Below are 19,024 nucleotides of genomic sequence, written 5' to 3'. Positions count from 1 at the left end.
ATCTCACTGGAATAATCGTAATATTTATGAGTCCTCGTCTCCGTGTCAAACCAGTGATGCGCTTTTGACATGTAATGTTCAAATGGGACCAACACAGACTGTTGCTAAATCATGTCAAACTCAAATAATGTCTTTGTACTTTTTAAATTATGCCAATATTTAAATTATGCCAGTATTTAAATTATGCCAGTATTTAAATTATGCCAGTATAATTACTGAAAAGTTCCACCGACTTGACCTTTGATCTCCATGATGCAAACCCTTCTTCTTGTTACTATTATTGTTATTATTGTCGTTGTTGTTGTTGCTGTTAAATGCAATACTGTATATTAATACGAATTATCACGCCTTGGAAAGGTCACATGACGTTTTGTTACCAAATTAAGCCCCGCCCACTGTCCTCAGAATCACAGAGCGTCACGTGACCCGCTGACCGCTGCACTTCCTGTTTACTTCAGAGGCGAATGTCCGCTCTTAGGCTGCTGTGTTCTAGCTTTTAAATGTTCTTACCCCCTAAACATGATCCGTCTGTTATATTTAATGATGCCGACGCTACTCTTCACTCCCACGGTCGCGGCGCCGACCGGAAGTGGCTACCTGCCGGATACAGGTGAGAGGACACCTCGGTACTGTCACTTTATGCGTTCACACTCAGGCTGGACTTTGCTGTTGTCTCTACAGCCATAAACAATAGACTCAAAAAGCACAAATTAGTGAACTCTTACGTTGCTGGGTGGGCTTAGTTTAGCAGAATCAATCAAAAGTTTAATAGATTTCTTATTTTGATTCGTGTTTAATGAGGAAGTGGGACGTTTTAGAGTAAATCCTTAACGTGTTGATTCGGGGTTTTTTTTGTTTGTTTTGTTGAAGTTGAAAAAAAATTTGATATCCAAGACAGAAAATTGCATCTGGTGCATGCTGAGTAGTTTATAAGAAGACCTACAGGAGTCGTAAGCAGATCTCTTCTGTTGTATTTAACATGTTCACCTTCTCTCGGTCTCTACAGGCCGGTTCTGGCACATTACAGACCTCCACCTTGACCCCACCTACCACATGTCCCCCGACCCCACCAAGGTCTGCTTCTCCTCCAAAGGTGTCCCGGTCACCCAGGCCGGCCTGTTCGGGGACTTCCTGTGCGACTCGCCGTACAGCCTGATCCAGTCAGCGTTGGCTCACATGGCGCCGCTCACACAGCCGCTGGACTTCATTATATGGACGGGGTGTGTAGAGGTCAAAAAATACATTTAATTTTTTACAGAAAATAATCACCAAAGTCACCTTTGGAAACAATAGCTGTGTACTTTCCTGACACTGGACTTTGTGTACTTCCTTCTTTTGTGTTTTTGTGATTACATCATGATTTAGACTCTGGGTAGATTCCTTCCTCATTTCAGTCCTAAACTCTGGCTGCTTTTATTGAAACAGTTTGAGCAAACAAGTTTATCTTGAAGGGGGACGTTTGAATGTGTAACTTTAAACGGCACCATCTGTGGATGCCTTGCCTCCCGTCCAGGGACAGCCCCCCTCACGTCCCTCCCGGTGAGCTCTCCACAGACACGGTCATCCAGGTGATCGCTAACATGACTCGGACCATCGGACAGAACTTCCCCAACCTGACCGTTTATCCTGCGCTGGGTAACCATGACTACTGGCCTCAGGTAGCCTCTCTGGTGTAATGCTAATGGTGTTGCGATGCTGCTGTTGGCGTGATTATAGTTTCCTTTAGGACCAGATGCCGGCCTCCACCAACGCCATCTACAAAGCTGCTGCAGAGCTGTGGAGACCCTGGCTGCAGCCGGACGCTCTGCTCACGCTTTCAGAAGGTTGTTTTTGTTCACTATCACTCGTTTAACATTCAGTTTACGCTAATGTTTTATTGTCAGCCTGATGTTTGTGTTATTTGGTTCCTCTTGCTTCCCCTGCAGGTGGCTTCTACTCCCAGCAGGTGAAACCAGGTTTGCGGGTGGTCAGTTTAAACACCATTCTCTATTACGGCCCAAACGAGGTCACGTGTAACATGACGGACCCTGCGGGGCAGTTTGACTGGCTGGAGAAAACGCTGATGACTGCTGCTCAGCACCTGGAGAAGGTTGGACGCGTTCACGTGGCTTGTCAGGCGTGGCTGCACGAGTTATTTTTAACCTGGATCACGCCTGACTCCAGGTGTACATCATAGGTCACGTGCCCGTGGGCTACCTGCCCTTCACCAGGAACATCACCGCCATTAGAGAGCGCCACAACGAGAGGCTGGTGGCCATCTTCAGGAAGTACAGTGATGTCATCGCGGGTCATTTTTATGGCCACACCCACCGTGACAGCATCATGGTGCTGCTGGACCAACAAGGTGAAGCGCATGTGGTCGTGCGTTTAATTTGGACGGTTTACTTCAGATTTACATTTACAGATTTGCCTCCCTGCTGTCGATGCTTCTAATGTATTTATTTGTTCTGTAGGAAAACCGGTGAATTCTCTTTTTGTTTCACCGGCTGTCACACCCATCAAACACGTCACCGCGCCCTATTCCAACAACCCCTCATTCCGCATGTACCAGTATGACAGCAGAGATTACGCTGTGCTGGTAAGAAACTCCACTTTTATTGGCCTTCTGAAGGCTCAGGTCCGTGTTGGACGTTGAAGATGTCTTTGTTAATTGAGTCATGGAAACATTGCCAGGGCTTTGATTTGGTCATTTAAGATGCGCATTTTGTATCTTTATCTAATGTTTCAAACTTGAAAGCTTGTTTATAGTCGTGGACAGAAAATGGTCTCCAGCCTCAAAGAAGAGCAAAATTCCTCCTGATGATTAATCACGCTGTCAATCAGCAGACAAAAACCTTCCTAAAGGCTGAAAAGGCTCTTTCTCTCTCTCGTTCCCTCCGCCTCCCTGAAGGACGTCTGGCAGTACTATCTGAATCTGACGGAAGCCAACCAGAAACAAAAGTCTGACTGGAGGCTGGAATACGTCATGACGGAGGCCTTTGGACTGGCTGACCTGCGGCCTCACAGCCTCCTGAAGCTGGGCCTGAGCTTCTGGCTGCCGCAGGCCGCAACCTTCCAGCGCTACTTCACACACTTCATGGTCAGTTACAACAGCAGCGCCGCCTGTGAGGGAGACTGTCGGCTCAACCAGGTGTGTGCGGTACTGTTCCTGGACCAGCTCTCGTACTCCAAGTGTGTCGCACAGCGAGGACGGTAGAGCAGGCAGACCTGTGAGGGGCTGCGCTGGTTAGAAAAAGGCACAAACCATCAAACACAGAGTAATCCAGAGAATCGTCAAAGCAAGGATGGAAATCTGCACACAAAAATGACTGCCTCTCAAATTTGCCATCAGATCCTCATTTTATAGTAAAAACTCTCAAAATCATGATGAAAGCTCACAAAAACCTTGAGAAATCCAAGCGAATCGCTTCAGTTTTAGACCTCCATCACAGGTTTATCTGCAGGCTGCAGCCTGACAGGTCAAAGGTGAATCCTCCCCCATGTGTGATCATATTTTACTGTTCTGTACGCTCACTCAGGAATGCAGAGCTTTATCTTCTAGATCTTTATCGTGGTTTTCTGGGGAATGATTATCTGGGTCAGAGGTCAGAGCGTCGCTGGTGTTCTAGAGGAAACCAACTTGAAGCCACAGCAGAACTTTCACTGTTGGTTGTCTGCAGACGTGGACCCGCTGACCTCATCTGGACCCCCCCTCACACACATTCAGGTCCTGTTCAAATGGTCCTGGTTGCTTAGCGACAACTCCAAACACTTGTCTGCTTCACCCGCTCCACCCTTTGGAAAGAAAAGGGTGTATTTTTCTTGTTTTTAGTTTTGAAGTGTTAAACGAGTGCTTCGTTGTTACACGGAGCTAAAACGTCTCTATTCTCCTCCCATTAATGTAAGCTAATGTTTCCATAAGCTCATGTTTGAACCTTTTTCCACCTGGACAGAATTAACTTTCAGGGTGAGAGACACGTATAAATAATAATTAACACCCTTAAATAACCATAAAACATATAAATAACCCAAGACAAGAACTAGAATCATTCAGCATCATTCAGGCTTTGTGCTAAATTCTCCTCACTCTCCTTAGCCCCCACCGCAACGTAGCTGTGGAGACCGGCCCTCCCCGTTGCCACGGTAACGGCTGGAGCGTCCGTCTGAATCCATTTTAGAGGCGATCTGCTGCGCAGCACACAAAGCTGAGTGTGTTTCTGTGGGAGGGAGATCCTCACCCGAGTTATTCAGTTCAAATGAAAGCTCCAGAGAAGAAACTTCAAACCAACCTGTGAACACAGGAAGTAACAACAGTATCACATGTGTTTACTGACAGTGACGGGTGAGAAGTGACTGTAAACCTGCTAATCTGGGCCTGTGCTCGTGTCCAAGTACGCTATCGCACTTTAGTTTACATTTTAAAACATGAGTAGTGACTCTTTAGAACGTGCAGAGTCTGGACTGTACACCCCCAAACCAAAGACCAGGTATATAGTGTGTGTGTGTGTGTGTGTGTGTGTGTGAGAGAGAGAGAGGGAGAGAGAGATTTATGGGTATTTGACAAATTAGTTTTAAGGCTTGATCTTTTTGACGCTCATCATTGGACCAGAGGCCTGTTTTATGTGGTTGCTGACCCCCATGACCCCCCCCCCCCCCCATGAAATGCAGAGTGATCTTTTCCCTGTTTTTAAGATGATTTTAGTTTTGTCCTTCTGTAACACTGCTGTGGTTAGTAATCTTCTCCCATGGCCAAGATTCACACATTTCATAATGGAGATGGAGACGGGGGGGTGGGGGGTGCTGGTGGTGGTGGGGGTCTCTTTACTCACATGCTTCAGTAGTCATTTGTCAGCGTGAATGAATGGACTCCTTCATCAGCGAGAGGAGATAAACAGTGTGTGTGTGTGTGTGTGTGTGTGTGTGTGTGTGTGCGCACTGGTGGGGGTCCAGTCTGGGTTGGAGTTTGCTCTAAGTCTCCTTTAGTGGTGCAGGCTCTCGTGTGAACCCACCATAGGCTGTTCCTCCAGCAGCCAATCAGAATGCTGTAACCTCCGTCTGTTGGGTCGGAACAGAAAAATAGACTTTCACCAAATTTCAGGAGAAAAAGACCAAAAGAAAATAATGAGAGTGTTTTTAAGGTGTTATTTTTATTATTCACACTAAGAAATAGATTAGATCATTGTTGCAGCTTTTTATAACCTGTGTGTGTGTGTGTGTGTGTGTGTGTGTGTGTGTGTGTGTGTGTGTGTGTGTGTGTGTGTGTGTGTGTGACACAGTTGGGAGGTTGCCAGCTTCTGCCATCCCGGCTGCAGCGCTGCGTCTCTGCCTCTAATTAAATTTTCCCTCAGAAGCCGAAGTTGCACTTTTCCCACCGGTGCAACGTTATTGTGCACGAACACAAAGCAGCGATTATCAGAGGGAAGTTTCCGACCGGCGCAGCCGCTGAGAGAGTTTGTGATTAACGCCGAGCGTCGATTGTTAATCTGCACATTTCTTCCGTGGCAGAATTGTTTTATTGTTACGTCGCGCTGCACAAATGCTCCTCGCTGCTGAATCCAGAAACCTTCCTCCACCCAGACCCCCGACATCAAAGATAAAGCACCAAAGCTCATCAGTGAAGAGGCTTTTTTGCTGTTTTAGTTTGAGGTGTCGTCTTTTATCTCTTCCTGCCTCTCACTTCCTGTCTGCCCTGATTAGAACACCTCATCGCTGGTGTTTTTCTGTCCAAGCTGTGATCAGAATGTTTCTCAAAGGTCCTGCGGAGGATTAGGTGAACAGAAGACGGGAACTGGAGCGAGCACCACGCAGCACAACAAATAGGAGTCTGTCTTGTTTCTATGTCTAATCAATAACTAAAAAAGTGAGCATTGCATGATAATCTAGAACCAATAAACGGAACTATAAAGGGTTCCTCTGTTATGCTATGGTAACTTCCCCTTTCCCCCTGGACAGTTTTAGCCTCAGTCATGTCCATTAGTGCTTTGTTAACTACTTCTCGCTCCTAAACCCATCCATCCTGCAGCTCCTCTGGTTGCAGGGTCACTGGGTTTCCCAGTTTTTACAGGAGTGGGGGCTACTGTCTTTGATCACCATGAGGGTCACAACCCTCTTTATTCCACCTGATGGGCATTGTACTGACCTCGTGGTGTGACCCCCCGCAGAGACACGACGGCATCTGAGGCTCTGAGGAGGAAAAGAGGGAAAGTTTGTCAGAACTTTATTTTTACTGGCCTTCCTTAATGTCTGGTTAAATAGTTTTTCACCATAAAGGCTGAGGGTTAGTTGTCTCTTAAGTACCAACAAAAAATAAATAAATCACTCATCAGAATAACTTTTAATTTTAATAACAAGTGTTGACTTTTTACCCCCTTCATAGTCACCAATATAACGCTTTCCTGTGTCAGTGGCTTCCCCTGCTGGTCATTCTGTGGTATCGCAAGGCCCCAGGTTTAATCTACAGGTCAAATTGCAGCTGCATGATGTTGACGTTGAACATATTTTAATAATGTAAAATTACGATCAACAGGTGAAGAAAATGTTTTAGTAACTGAATATATGTTTTAATCAACTCTTTTTGTGTGATGTTTCAAGTGTCATGTCATCAAAGCAACCATTCAGTCATGATATTGTATCAGGGCGTGGTGGCCAGAAGGGGGCGGTGTGGTGCTTCTGAAGCGGATCAAATGTTTCTATATGTGTTTTCAGCAAATTATGAAGCAATTGTTTAATTAAACCGAGATGAAAACGTTTTCACCCGATTTTTATAAATAAATGAAATTACCTGTGGGGAAAAAATCTGTATTTTAAGTCATCTTGAGCTTTCTTCACGCACGTGTCCTGTCTGGACTGGTGACGTATTGCAGATCACCACCAGGTGGCGACAAACCTATTGTCTAATAACATCCATCCCTGTAATTTTACGAGGCGATATTGCTGCTGTCTTCACCCATCTTTTACAGTGTTTTGACTGCATAAATAAACATTTATTATAAATCACTAAAGAGATTATCAAATGTTATACCTTAGAGTTCCAGTCCAGTTGATTTCAGGAGGTAAGAAATTTAATTATGATGGAAATTTTCTTAAGGCGGTAAAACGTACTTTTTGAAAATGAGAGGTTATACTTCACAAATCACATTTGAAAACAACAATATAGCTGTTTAAAGCAACTGAAGTCTTAAAAGCAGCTATAACAAATCTCCCTCGTGAATCTGCCCTCAGAACGACAGCTGCAGAGAAGTGGGGGTAATTTCCATTTCATGTCCACAGCTTATTTAATTCACTTGAACATCGGTCCATCAGGGGTTGAGGGCAATTATTGCTCCCCCAGGGGACTGTCTCTGCCACAACCCCCGCTCTTTCAGCACCCACCCCTTTCCCTCCCCAGCAGCCGCAGCAGGGGGGCTATTATGCAGAGTCGTGCAGAGAAAGTAAATGTGCAGTGAAGCGAATGTTTGTTGGACCAAACTGAGCACACAGGTACATCTAAGATGAGTTATTTTTTAAATTTGAGAATGATTATCTTTGACCTGATTGGCCATAGATGATCATGAACTTTCCCAACCTTCTTTTTTCACTTTTTTTGGGGCTTCTTTTGTTTTTATTACACGTTCTTGCAGCGTTCTTCCAAGAAAACACCTTTGTCGTCACCTCCTCTCTCGAGTTGATGCATTTTAATCCTTTGCTCTTCTGTCTACAAAATGAGGAATCGATGCAGGGAGTTCTGTGTAACTGTTGAAACGCTGCGGCTAAGGTTGTTTAGCTACGTGACTGGCTCAGTGAGGCTCTATATAGTGAGATAAGTGCACGCATACAAAAGAAATGGATTCAGCGTGTTGGAGTGCAGCCGTCTGGTCTCTGCTGAGCAGGTGCCACCAGCCTCCTCCCCTATTCTCTCCATCCGTCCATTCATCAGCCTCTCCCCTGTTTCTACAACATTCGAGGGACGTTGATGAAGCAAAGAAATATCCTAACAAACAAGAAAACAAACTTAGGGACCATCCTGGTATCATCTCACGTGCGCCTGTTTTTAAAGATCCCTCTAAAAAGCAGCAACATGGATTTATGTTTGAGCGTCTTCGTTTCTTAAGATCTGGAAAATCCAGCCAACTTCTCTTTACCGTAGATAAAATCATGCCATGGCCTCCACCCTTCATCCACCCCAACCCCCACCCTCAGCCTCCTCTCTCCATCCCTCCACCCACTTCACCCTCTCTCCTCTTATAGATCCGCTGCCTTTTCATCTCCACCCTCTTCATCCCCAACATCTCTCCCCGCTACCCCCCTCCTCACCCACCCCCCTCTGGTGGCGTCCGTCCACCCACCGGAGCAGGCAGGCTCTTGTCACTCACCCTCCCCGTGAACGGACGGCAGCGGCGGCGGCGGCGGCTGCAGCCATAATCCCCGTCAGCACCCGCCCCTCCCTGAAACCCAGAAAGCAAACCTCGCGGGACACCTGTGCTGCTGGAGCCCCCCCCCCCGTTCGAGGTTTCATTTGTGAGAAAGATCCAAAACTCGGACGCAGCCTGTGGATGGATGATGGTGAGTGAGCGCGCTCAGACCCGCCTGGACTGACGGAGCGGCGCCACCAGCAGCAGCAGCAGCAGCGGATGGAGACACGTCGCGAAGGGGGAGGAATGACCACGATGATGATGATGATGAGGAGGATGATGATTTAGCAGGTGCTGCTGCAGGCTCCTGCCGCACTGACTACGCGCCGCGGGGAGACGGCGATGCTGCCGTCGTCATTGTGCCAAGGAAAGAAAAAAGAGGAGAGGCTTTGACATGGAGGGAGGACGCTGTCTGAGCTCGGGCCGCCCGGATCAGCAGGTTGGATGTGCCGCCTGAAGCCAAACATGGTGAAAAAATCAGAGCAAAGTTGAACTGCGCGGCCCGGAATTGTCACGTTTCTGCGCGTAAAATGAATAAAAGTCACCGGCTCCATGTTATAATGCGCGAGAGCAGCATCCCAGTAGCAGCAGCGTCTGTGCCGGATCAGGGTGGATTACGTCTTCAGAGCAGCAGGCCTCCAGCTGAAGTCACCGTCTGATCTGGAAACCATTAACAAACCCGTTTAAACGCCCTGTTGCTGCACCGCCGCGTCGTGTTTTTGTGGACGGACAGCAGCCGAGAAAGATGACTCACTTACAGGCTGGTCTCTCCCCGGAGACCCTGGAGAAGGCCAAGGTGGAGCTGAAGGAAAACCCGGACACTCTGCACCAGGACATCCAGGAGGTCCGGGACATGATCATCACCCGGCCGGACATCGGCTTCCTCAGGACTGATGACGCCTTCATCCTCAGATTCTTACGGGCCAGAAAGTTCAACCACTTCGAGGCCTTTCGGCTGCTGGCGCAGTATTTCGAGTACCGCCAGCAGAACCTGGATATGTTCAAGAACCTGAAGGCCACGGACCCGGGTATCAAGCAGGCCCTGAAGGACGGGTTCCCTGGTGTCCTGTCCAACCTGGACAGGTACGGTAGGAAGATACTGGTGCTGTTCGCAGCCAACTGGGACCAGAGCAGGTAAGAGGGAAAACCCAGTGGGACCAGTATGGACTGGGCTGAAGGTTCAGAGTGCAGTCGGAATCCAGAAGGAAAACTTTACTGTTTCCTTCTGTTTTCAGTCACGTGTTGAAGAAATGAGCGTTGAATTAGAGAGACTAAAAATAAACATTTGATGCTTTTATAAATGATTATTAGGGGGAAAGACTCAAAACTTAAACCCGAAATTGTTAATGAACTGAAATGAATCAACAATTTTTAGTCTCGGAGGTTTTTGGTTTTAGTCCAGCTGCCTGATTTCAGCTTCTCTGACACGTTCAGGAATATCTGTAGATGATAGACGGAACAGCTCGGCACCATTTGGAAGGTTTTCAGACATTTTCATCATTAAGTTGGTTTAAAATGATTAAAAATCAGAGGAGGTCTTCGCACAGACGCTCCTCTTCCTCCATCGCTGCCTTGGACAGTAGACGTGTGGATGGCAGAGAGCAGAAATGTGCTACAGCCTCCCCGTGATGCCTTCAGGCTCCCGTACAGACGGAGGTCAGGGACCCGGCGTCGTGCTGCAGCTGTGGATCTCAGAAGCACGTGGACTAAAGCGAAGTGCTAAATGCTAAAATGTAATTAAGGAAGTATTAAATATTTGGAATCATTAGAAAGAACAATAAACAAATCGATTCATTTCTTATCAAAGTCAGCAGGAAGTTTTAAACAGATGCAGAATTTGAGTCCATCAGTACGTAAAAATCAGCCGATTCGACGCATTAAAGTAACAATTACGTGTACGGAAACATGACCGCTGACCTCTGATGACCTCCACTGCTGCTCGCTGAAGGTGAGAATCGCGTGAAGCTGAACGTCATCAACAATCGATGGTTTCCTCTATTTGAGGGTAAACCTGACGCTAACGTGCTAAATGGCCTCGTGCTAAAAATGTCAGTAGCCAGTGTCTTTGATTTTCCCTTTGATGTGTCGCCAGTTTGAACACGACCGTTAAACCCTGTCCTATCAGATACACCTTCGTGGACATCCTGAGGGCCATCCTGCTGTCCCTGGAGTCCATGATCGAAGATCCGGAGCTGCAGGTCAACGGCTTCATCCTCATCATCGACTGGAGTAACTTCACCTTCAAACAGGCGTCCAAACTGACCCCCAGCATGCTGCGCCTGGCCATCGAGGGGCTGCAGGTAGGACCCTCACTCGTGGGTTTGGTTCTCTTGGTGGCTGGTCTCCGTGACCTTTGACCCTTCTTGAAATGCTGTTTGCAAATATGTTGTTGGTGAGATTTTGGTTGAAAACCAGACGAGCGTCTGTCTGCTGTCGATTTCCCATAAAGGATTTTATCTCCGCGAGGTTGTTTCTGGAGCAGCGGCAGGCTCGGTCGGCAGGTCGGGGGCGTAAAGGGCGCTGCTTGTTGCGCTCCCAGCATCGCCGGCAGTTTTGGTCGTAACAGCGATGAAAGCGGAAGTTTCCGGACTGAAACCAGCGGATGAGACGATGGCGGACCGACGATGGTTTTCCTTGATATTAGCTGTGGATGTGAAACCCGCTCAAAAGCTTTAAAACACTTGGATGTTGGATCAATGTTTATTGACATCACTAATCTTCGATGACATCATTAGCGTGCTGTCAGGAGCTGACTGGTCCGTGCACGTGTGAGTCTGGACAGGCGTTCTGACGCAGCGGCGCCGAGTCGGTCTGCGGGTCTGGTCCGTCAACTGGCCCCGCCCACCTCGCTGGGCGTCAAAGGTCTCAACCGGTCTCCATACAAGGCTTCCTGCTTCCGTCCTCATTTTGGTTCTACAGAGTTCGTTGCCATGGCGCCGGGGGCTGGTTTATTTGATGAGGGTGTAAAGTGACAGCTGTCAGACAAAAGACGAAGGCAAAAACACGGCAAAAAACCCCAAAAGAGTGTGGAAAAATGGCCTTTTATCCTGGTTTAGCTCCAACATCAATCCCAGAATGCAACTCGGCGATGGGGTCGGCGTAAATGTTTTCCTGCTTCTTCCCACTGGAACGTTTGATCCGAGTCTCAGATTAAACTCTGAATCCTCCACGTCAGTTCTGCTCTGGCTGCCTCACTCATGTAGGTCACATGACTCGGGATCCATATTTGGATCACAGCGTGCTCTCCGGATCAGAGCAGTCAGACTGGATCTCTGCTGGAGGCCCCAGAGAAGCACCAGCCCAGCAGCAGCGCCTTATTTAGAGCCGTGTTGGGACGTCTCCGGTTTCATCTGCTGACTGTGGAGAAAGACGAGGAAACCTGCAACTTTGTGAGCAGAAAAGAGCCCAAACTCGCCTCTACGCAGGAGTATAAACGCTCGCTGGGAGCAGGGCTCCAGGTCCAGATGGAGGGCGGGTTCATCGTCTTCTCACTCACATCCTTCATTCTTTTTTAAAGAAATAAAAGCGAGAAGAAAGTAAGACGTGTACAGGATGAGATAAAAAACCCTAATCCCCCGGGATTACACCCTGGAGGATTTAACTTTCATAACAGGGTTGTTAAGTCGTCAGTTACCTGGTCGTTGAAGCCCTGATGTTCTCCCAAACATCAGCCTCATTCCCAGATTAGCAGGGCGGCGCGATCTAGGTGGAATCTGATCTCGTTACCACTGTTTTAATGAGCCCTCGTTAAACCTTCTGGCAGAGCTGCGCCGGTGGCCTCAACTCACGCGGGCAGGTAGCTTTAGCAGGTGTGTGTCGCATGATTGATGAAGGTGAAGGTGAATCGTAACATGATTGTCAGGAAACACGACTGATATTGTGTTCGGTAACCATGGCGATCGTAATTTCAGTCTCTCCGCTCCGGGCTTGTGCGTTTTGCTGCTGAGTTTATATTTGGATTTTGAGTCCATCCAGGATTTTCTTGATTTCAGAAATATAAATAAGGTGTTTGGTTGTTTTTTCCCAATGCGTTTCAACAGGATTAAAGGGGGTTTCGCACTTTCATCAGGCTTTTCCCAGATGCTCTGGAGAAAAGTGACGGATGAGTCTCCTCTGTTCTTCACATGACTCAACATTGATTAAAAAGACAACCCATTGTCACTCTCCTCCTCCTCCTCCTCCTCCTCTGCCCCAACCTTCCGTACCTTTGTTTTCTCTACCCTCCCCCATCCACCCTTTAACAGCATCACCCCTCCCCCATCTCTCTCTCTCTGCTCATTCACTCACTCCATCACCAAAAGTCATTTCTCATCCTGACTTTCAACGTTTCCTCTCGTTAAACCTAAAGAAACATCTTAATCGACGGCCAGAGGCTTAGTTCTCCCCTCGTCTTCCTCCTCCTCCTCTTCCATTTTCTTCCGCCTTTCCCCTCCTGCTGCATCCCGCCCTCGCCGCGTTGCCTTGGCAACATGACGTGCCACGCTATCTGCTCTTCCCTCTCCTCCAGACGGGCTCCCTTTTGTTGTTTTCCTCTCTGTTAGCATGTTTCTTGACCTCAGTTTTCTTCCCGCTCTACTGTAAAATCTCCCGCACGGCTGCGGGTCAGCGAACGCACCGCGACGCATCCCACTCAGGTGATCGGCGGCACGACCTGGCTGAAGGAAGCGCCGCCGCTCATTTAGAACCCGCTCTGGCTTTATCTTTCCTGACAGACTGTTTTTGTTGTTTGACTGTTTTTGAAGGTTCCGCCCTCAGTTGACAGTTCTGACAGTTTTGTTTTTACAGCTTCTGTGCAGAAGCCAAATGATTCACTTTGGCTGGCTGAGCCGTCCGTCCCCTCAGGATGCTGCTCATTTATTTCCTTTCATTCTTTATGTCTTTTGTGGGGACTGTGGCAGAGTTTCCCTCTTTTTTGTCACACATGTCGCTTCCTTTTCTCAACACACCCACCCGTGCACTGCTGCTGCGTTCACACAGGAAGACTGTGGGAACACGTGCACCACGAGTAAAGTGCATGTGTGAGAGGCCAAAATACTGAGAAAACCTCTCAATGTTCTGATGAATCCACAAGTTTTTACTTCAGCTTTCCTCCATCCTGCAGTTCCGCACAGTTGCAGTCGATCAGCGCTCTCTGGATTAGCGTTAGCATTAGCCTGGTTATGTAATAAACAGACATGCATTCTGCCTGACTGCTTCCTCTTAAGCTCTGTTGTCCATCACATGTTGGTGGTTTGTCTCTGTCCTGACACAAAAAAGGAGCCGGCGGCCAAACAGCGCCGTCACTGCGGGCTGCACTTTACGTCCTACAGAGAGACGAGGGAAATGGATGCACTCTTGTTGTTCCCGGACTCGCTGAGCTGCTTCATTTTCCTGGAGGACACGTCCGCTCATCTTTCTGAGGATGAGGACTGACAGGAACGGGGCAAAGAAGACAGGAGTCGTCAGGCTGACGACTCCAGGAGGACTGAAAAAACCAGGAGACGCAGGCGTGACGCCTGAATTCTAGAAGCAGCTGATCTGAAAAACTCACCTGAGCTGCTGAAGGTTCCAATTAGAGTTTTTGCCTCCACTCACTGAAAAATGGCGTTGAGTTAAGTCATTTCTGAGCTGTGTTGTCTTGCGTCTTCCTCTATTTGAGGCTAAATTAGGAAATCTCTTGATTTTGGGCTTTAACGCTCATTTCTGCAGATATCCGTCACCACGCAGGCTGGCAGCGCTTCGTTGCTACAGGTCAGAGTTGGAGGGAAATCTCGAGGATTATTGTGTTTTGTGCAGCAGGCGGGATGTTTGTCCTCCAGGGGAGTGGGCAGGGTTCATTAAATCCATCTTGGAGTTGTTCTTTTCTCCTTCCTGGTCCTGGACCTTGTTCTCCTGTTTACAGGATTAAACCCCACTCCCTCATGGTTTATGCAGCAGGTCCCTCCATCCAAGTGAACTAACGGCTGACAGGATAGTGGGCGGGGTCACTGCATCAGGGGCGGGGCCTGTTGTTTGGCTGCTCAATTTTTGCCAATCTAACAATGTGACCATGTGACCTGAGCAACCGTAGTCGTCGATACCTCTCTTTGTCTTTCTGAAAACTCCATTTGTTGCATGTTTGAGGGTGTTAAATTTTCAGATGAACATAGAACAGCCCTCTGGAGTACAGGCGAGGACATTGATGGGAGGACACGCAGACTCAGTCCCACCTGCCCACTTGTCTCCCTCAGGCTTCTCCGCAGACGCCAAAATAAGGCCGACTTGTCTCCTGTTGACGCTGAGATTAAAGCCCATTAGTGAACCTAAAGCAACAAGCGGGGGAGGGGATGTTTTCATTGACTGGACTGGTGGATTCTCAGTCTGGGAGTTGTTGAAGGCCACCTCCAGTAACCTGAGTTATTATTAGCAATTCTGTCGCCCCCAATGACCCAAACGCCACTTTAGAAGAAGACAAAGCATCCTATCTTTAATCTATATGATTGATATTTGTTTTTCGTTCATCCCCCCTCAGGACAGTTTTCCCGCCAGGTTTGGAGGAATCCATTTTGTCAACCAGCCTTGGTACATCCACGCGCTCTACACTGTCATACGACCTTTCCTCAAAGACAAGACCAGGAAGCGGGTAACTCGCCGCCATCCTCGCCGGTTGAGGCGTCTTTTTGAAAACGGCTGTTGACGAGTTTGCGGGTTTCCTGTCTTTTGTAGATCTTCATGCACGGCAACAACCTGAACAGCCTCCATCAGCTGATCCATCCTGAGATCCTGCCTTCGGAGCTTGGCGGGATGATGCCGCCGTACGATATGGGGACGTGGGCGCGGACGCTCCTGGACCACGCCTACGACGAGGAGACGGACTACTGTCCAGAGTCCTACACCCTGTCGGTACAAGACCTGGAGAGAGACCTGGAGAAAAACCTGTCACCAAAGACCATGAAGAGGTCCGTTTGTTGACTGACAGTTAGTTCCTTCACCCTCCACCGTGTGGCGCCAAATCGCGCCAAAGTTCACCACTTTACCACCAGGGGGCAGTGAAGACGCCGTGGCCTCAACGTCGAATAACGCTGGAAAAGTTCTGACGTCATTTTCTTGTTTTCCAGGTCTCAATCAGTGGTCGAGCCCGGCGTCCTGAAACGGCCCGACAAAGTCAAGAGCGAGGAGGACAACATGCAGCCCCTGCTCTCGCTAGACTAAAGTGCACCATTGTCGATGCGGTTCCTACGCTCACGTAACCCCTGAACGCGTGGCGCCCGCCGTAAACTGATGGGAAAATACGGCCGCTGCTGGCGAACACTGACAAACCGACGTTTCCTCAGAGGGACGGACAGAGGGAGGGAAGGACGTCCCAGCAGTGACCGACACTGTCCTATATATTTATTTATTTACTTATTTGTCAAGTGCCAACTCTCACAATGTCAGTGAACGTTTTCCAGCCCGTACCGAGGAGGAGATGAGTGTTTCCTGCCATAACCATGGTAACCGCAGTGGACGACTTCAAACAAGAGGGCTTCGCATTCTTGAGGTGCAGTTTTTTTCCCCCTCTGGTGTTTGTATTGTAATTTAAAGCTAACGGCTCAGGAAGTGACGAAGAGCTCGTTCCACCCCCGAACTGGTGGGGAGCCCCCCCCCCTGCCCCCCCCCCCCCCCCCCCCCCCCCCCCGCCTCCAGCACCTGTTTATTGTTTTTCTTGACCCACGTGTGGTAGAATACAGTATTTTTAGGAAACACAGAACTGTTTATGAATGTATCAACAATCAAATTAGCATTTGTTCAATTTTGTAAAAGCGGAGAGCATTTTCACCCCCTGTGAGAATATTTTTGGCAATAATCTGATACCATGGTAACCACAGCAAAAGTATGTTTTCAGTGTTATAAGATTTAAGGGACTACACATTTTTTGCATGTTTAAGTCAGTGTATTTTTTAAGATAACGTATTTTAAGTCGCATTATCTTGGTTTTTTACAACGTGAAACCTTTAATGTATTAAACACTTTTAGCGTAAACAGAAGTCACCGTCTCACCCAGTAACGCGTGAATAATGTGCCGGTGTCATGTCACGTCATTTCCTGGTTTTCACTTGTCATGTAACAAGACGTTCATCAGATTTTGTCAATCAGTTTTTGGTGCATTTAGAAGAAAAAAGTGATGTTTGATGAATGGAATGTATTCACTCTTAAACATTTTCATTCCTTTTGCCAAAAATAATTTGGAAAACATAAATTTTGAGGAAAAATACCAAAACATGGAACAATTGAATCCCACTCTCACATGTGTAAGTTCAAACCACGTGTTCCTCCTGTGTTGGTTATCTGCTAGGTTGGTAAAAAGGTTCAAAGCTGATGTTCCAGATTCAAATTTTGGCTGCTTTTCATAACGGTGTGATGCGGTGCTGCTAGCATAACGTTACACGTTTAGATGTTAGAGAGCAAAAAAAAATCTCTGAATGTAACGCTAACATTTGATTATTTGATATTTCAAAGCCTTATGGCAACAAGAGGGTTACATAGTATGTGCACTGCCTCACATATCGTCTTGTTAGTTGAACCAGCTATCGATTAGCTCGCGTCCTACACGTTAAAGTACAACACATGATGTTGCAAATTGTCTGTCACTTAAGTTTCTATTTAACTGATAAAATGAAGGTTAATAATTTAAAAATGAGTCTGAAATAAACAGTAATTATTTTCTTTTTCCATATTTAGACATTTTCAGTTATATCGTAGATGTTTATGTTACATCACAGTGAAGATGATGGAAATATGAAACTGATTCTACAGTATGTTTTTTCTGTATACCTGAATTTTCCACCGTCTCTCTTCACAATGCTGTTATAATATTTCTGAGTTACTTTAAACCTGTAGTATAAATATCCAGGTCTACGGGTTACTTGAAAAAAGTACATTTTGATTCAGAGATTTCCCCCCAAAATTCGAGTTTGACCCAGATTTTTAATCCGGGAGCACTTTCATCAGCGGTGAAGGTTTCGGACCACGACTTAGGTCAGATAGACAGATGTCGGCTATCAGAACAGCGGGTCAGGCTGATGAACAGCGAGCCGGCGGGCAGGAAGTGAGAGGTGGCCGACCGTGAGTGGAACAGACAGCTGGAACGATCACACGAGGGAACGCGTCAGGCTCACTTACAGCCGAGATCCAGCCTGCAGCCTCAGTCACATCTGACCAACTCCAACACGGCTAGTTTAGTCACGCGACAGGAAATGTATTTATACGTCTGGCAGAACAGCAGGCTAACGTTGACAAACCTGGGCTGATGTCAACTGGAATCGTGGCTAATACTCAAAAATCAACCCTCCGTTTGATTGTTATCATTGTGAAAATTATGACAAAATGTTGACATTTCCTAACGCAATAATGGGCCACCAGGGGGCGCAGGTGAGGTGCAGCCTCTTCACTCTCACGTGACAAACTGTCGTGTTTTCTGCCCACTTCTGCTGACACTCCAACCTGCTAATGCTAGTGTCACTGACCTATGTAACAATGAATAAAGCCGTTTAACGTTAAACAAAGATCGTTAATGTTAAAGCGTTCATCCTGCAACAGTCTACGTATTAGCATTTAGCTTTAATGCAGAATGACTCTATATTGAGCCGTCACATGATAAATAGTATTTTAGAATCTTTTTGGCAATGCTGTCTTGCGTTCTTATGTTGTCTAGGTTTTATTTTTTTATCAACATCCTGAATGTTTTGTCTCTGCAGATGAAACTTTGACCTTAAATTTTGGATGTTTATCTGGAGAGTTTCCAGCTGTTAAAGTTCCTTTGCTTGGACACTTTTCATTTTCCTGGAGCTTTAAATCATCAGTGAAGGAGTCAGACACAAGTCTGATTTGTTTTGGAGGCGCATGCTCTGCACCACACTGAAAATGCAGTATTTGGAACGCATGATCACCGTTTTCCTTCTGAGGTTTCTGTTTTTTCCCTGTTTTTTCTTCACATTTCCCCCACAGAATGATTTGATTGAAGGGAAAATGCACTCAAGCCAACCACAAACATGTTGAATGTGTATATTCTGTATATTTCTGCACTTGTTTGACTGGTTTTCGATGTTGGTTTCACTGGAAACACTGGGTCGTTTTCCTAACTCGATGTTTTTAAACTGAAGCAGGTCCCTAAACGCATCATAGCTACAACATTAATACATCAGCTGGAATGTCTGACAGCAAAGGTTAAATCAGATGGTGATCGTGCTAAAGCCTCTGATGTAGAATCAGAGCTTCTTTAACTGAGCAGATATAAATTCTTTGCATCTTCGCAAATCTGAGTGGTCCGTTTAATTTCTCTCTGCCTTTTCCATCAAAACTCTGATGTGTCAGAACATTGAATGAGTTTATTTTGAATGAAGGTGGAATGTTTCTGTCACTCTCGTCACTCTTCCCTGATTGTATAGTAACCGTAGGCGCTGTAGGGAGGCAGAACTCTGACAAAAGCTGTTCACTTAGAAGGTGTTTGCTGTATAAATGTCTTCAAAGATGATTCCTGAAATCTGTAAAATGAGCAACAATAAATATGGACACGTCGCTTTTCTCATCTTCTTTTCTTCTGCGTTCTCAGTTTCTCTGCAAGTAATTGCCAGAAAAATAATCAACCAAAGTTCTGATTCATATTGGAATTTGTTTAAAACAGCAAAACTATTTGTATGTAATTCTGATCAAAATAT

At 46.8% G+C, this 19,024-nt stretch overlaps 2 protein-coding genes across 3 annotated transcripts; both read left to right on the top strand.

Annotated features, from left to right (window-relative positions):
• The first annotated feature begins 427 nt into the window (after positions 1-427).
• On the top strand, positions 428-6,779 carry smpdl3a (sphingomyelin phosphodiesterase acid like 3A). Its single transcript, XM_003971500.3, has 8 exons — positions 428-610; positions 1,007-1,220; positions 1,514-1,658; positions 1,727-1,823; positions 1,926-2,089; positions 2,164-2,344; positions 2,454-2,578; positions 2,891-6,779. The coding sequence occupies exons 1-8, from the start codon at positions 520-522 to the stop codon at positions 3,194-3,196; spliced, it is 1,323 nt and encodes a 440-aa protein (XP_003971549.3). The 5' UTR covers positions 428-519; the 3' UTR covers positions 3,197-6,779.
• A 1,529-nt stretch (positions 6,780-8,308) lies between these two features.
• On the top strand, positions 8,309-15,979 carry clvs2 (clavesin 2). Of its 2 annotated transcripts, none has more exons than XM_029849260.1 (5): positions 8,309-9,452; positions 10,495-10,669; positions 14,860-14,970; positions 15,054-15,286; positions 15,446-15,979. In XM_029849260.1, exons 1-5 carry the CDS (start codon positions 9,115-9,117, stop codon positions 15,537-15,539), a joined length of 951 nt encoding a protein of 316 aa, XP_029705120.1. In that variant the 5' UTR covers positions 8,309-9,114; the 3' UTR covers positions 15,540-15,979. The 2 variants fall into 2 exon arrangements, with proteins under 2 accessions (XP_029705120.1, XP_003971526.1); XM_003971477.2 differs by having other exon boundaries at positions 8,312-9,503.
• Positions 15,980-19,024: the final 3,045 nt, after the last annotated feature.

Source organism: Takifugu rubripes, chromosome 16, assembly GCF_901000725.2.
Source record: "Takifugu rubripes chromosome 16, fTakRub1.2, whole genome shotgun sequence".
NCBI lineage: Eukaryota > Metazoa > Chordata > Actinopteri > Tetraodontiformes > Tetraodontidae > Takifugu > Takifugu rubripes.
The sequence above is the reverse complement of the archived record's forward strand: the minus strand, read 5'-3'. Positions and strand labels throughout refer to the sequence as shown.

What these genes read in the sequence shown, in the direction of transcription:
- smpdl3a (XM_003971500.3), top strand. Translation starts at nt 520, where the DNA reads ATGATCCGTCTGTTATATTTAATGATGCCGACGCTACTCTTCACTCCC. An exon ending in TGGCTACCTGCCGGATACAG is followed by an intron (nt 611 to 1,006) that starts GTGAGAGGACAC and finishes CGGTCTCTACAG; the next exon opens with GCCGGTTCTGGCACATTACA. An exon ending in ACCATGACTACTGGCCTCAG is followed by an intron (nt 1,659 to 1,726) that starts GTAGCCTCTCTG and finishes AGTTTCCTTTAG; the next exon opens with GACCAGATGCCGGCCTCCAC.
- clvs2 (XM_003971477.2), top strand. Translation starts at nt 9,115, where the DNA reads ATGACTCACTTACAGGCTGGTCTCTCCCCGGAGACCCTGGAGAAGGCC. An exon ending in GCCAACTGGGACCAGAGCAG is followed by an intron (nt 9,504 to 10,494) that starts GTAAGAGGGAAA and finishes CTGTCCTATCAG; the next exon opens with ATACACCTTCGTGGACATCC. An exon ending in TGGCCATCGAGGGGCTGCAG is followed by an intron (nt 10,670 to 14,859) that starts GTAGGACCCTCA and finishes ATCCCCCCTCAG; the next exon opens with GACAGTTTTCCCGCCAGGTT.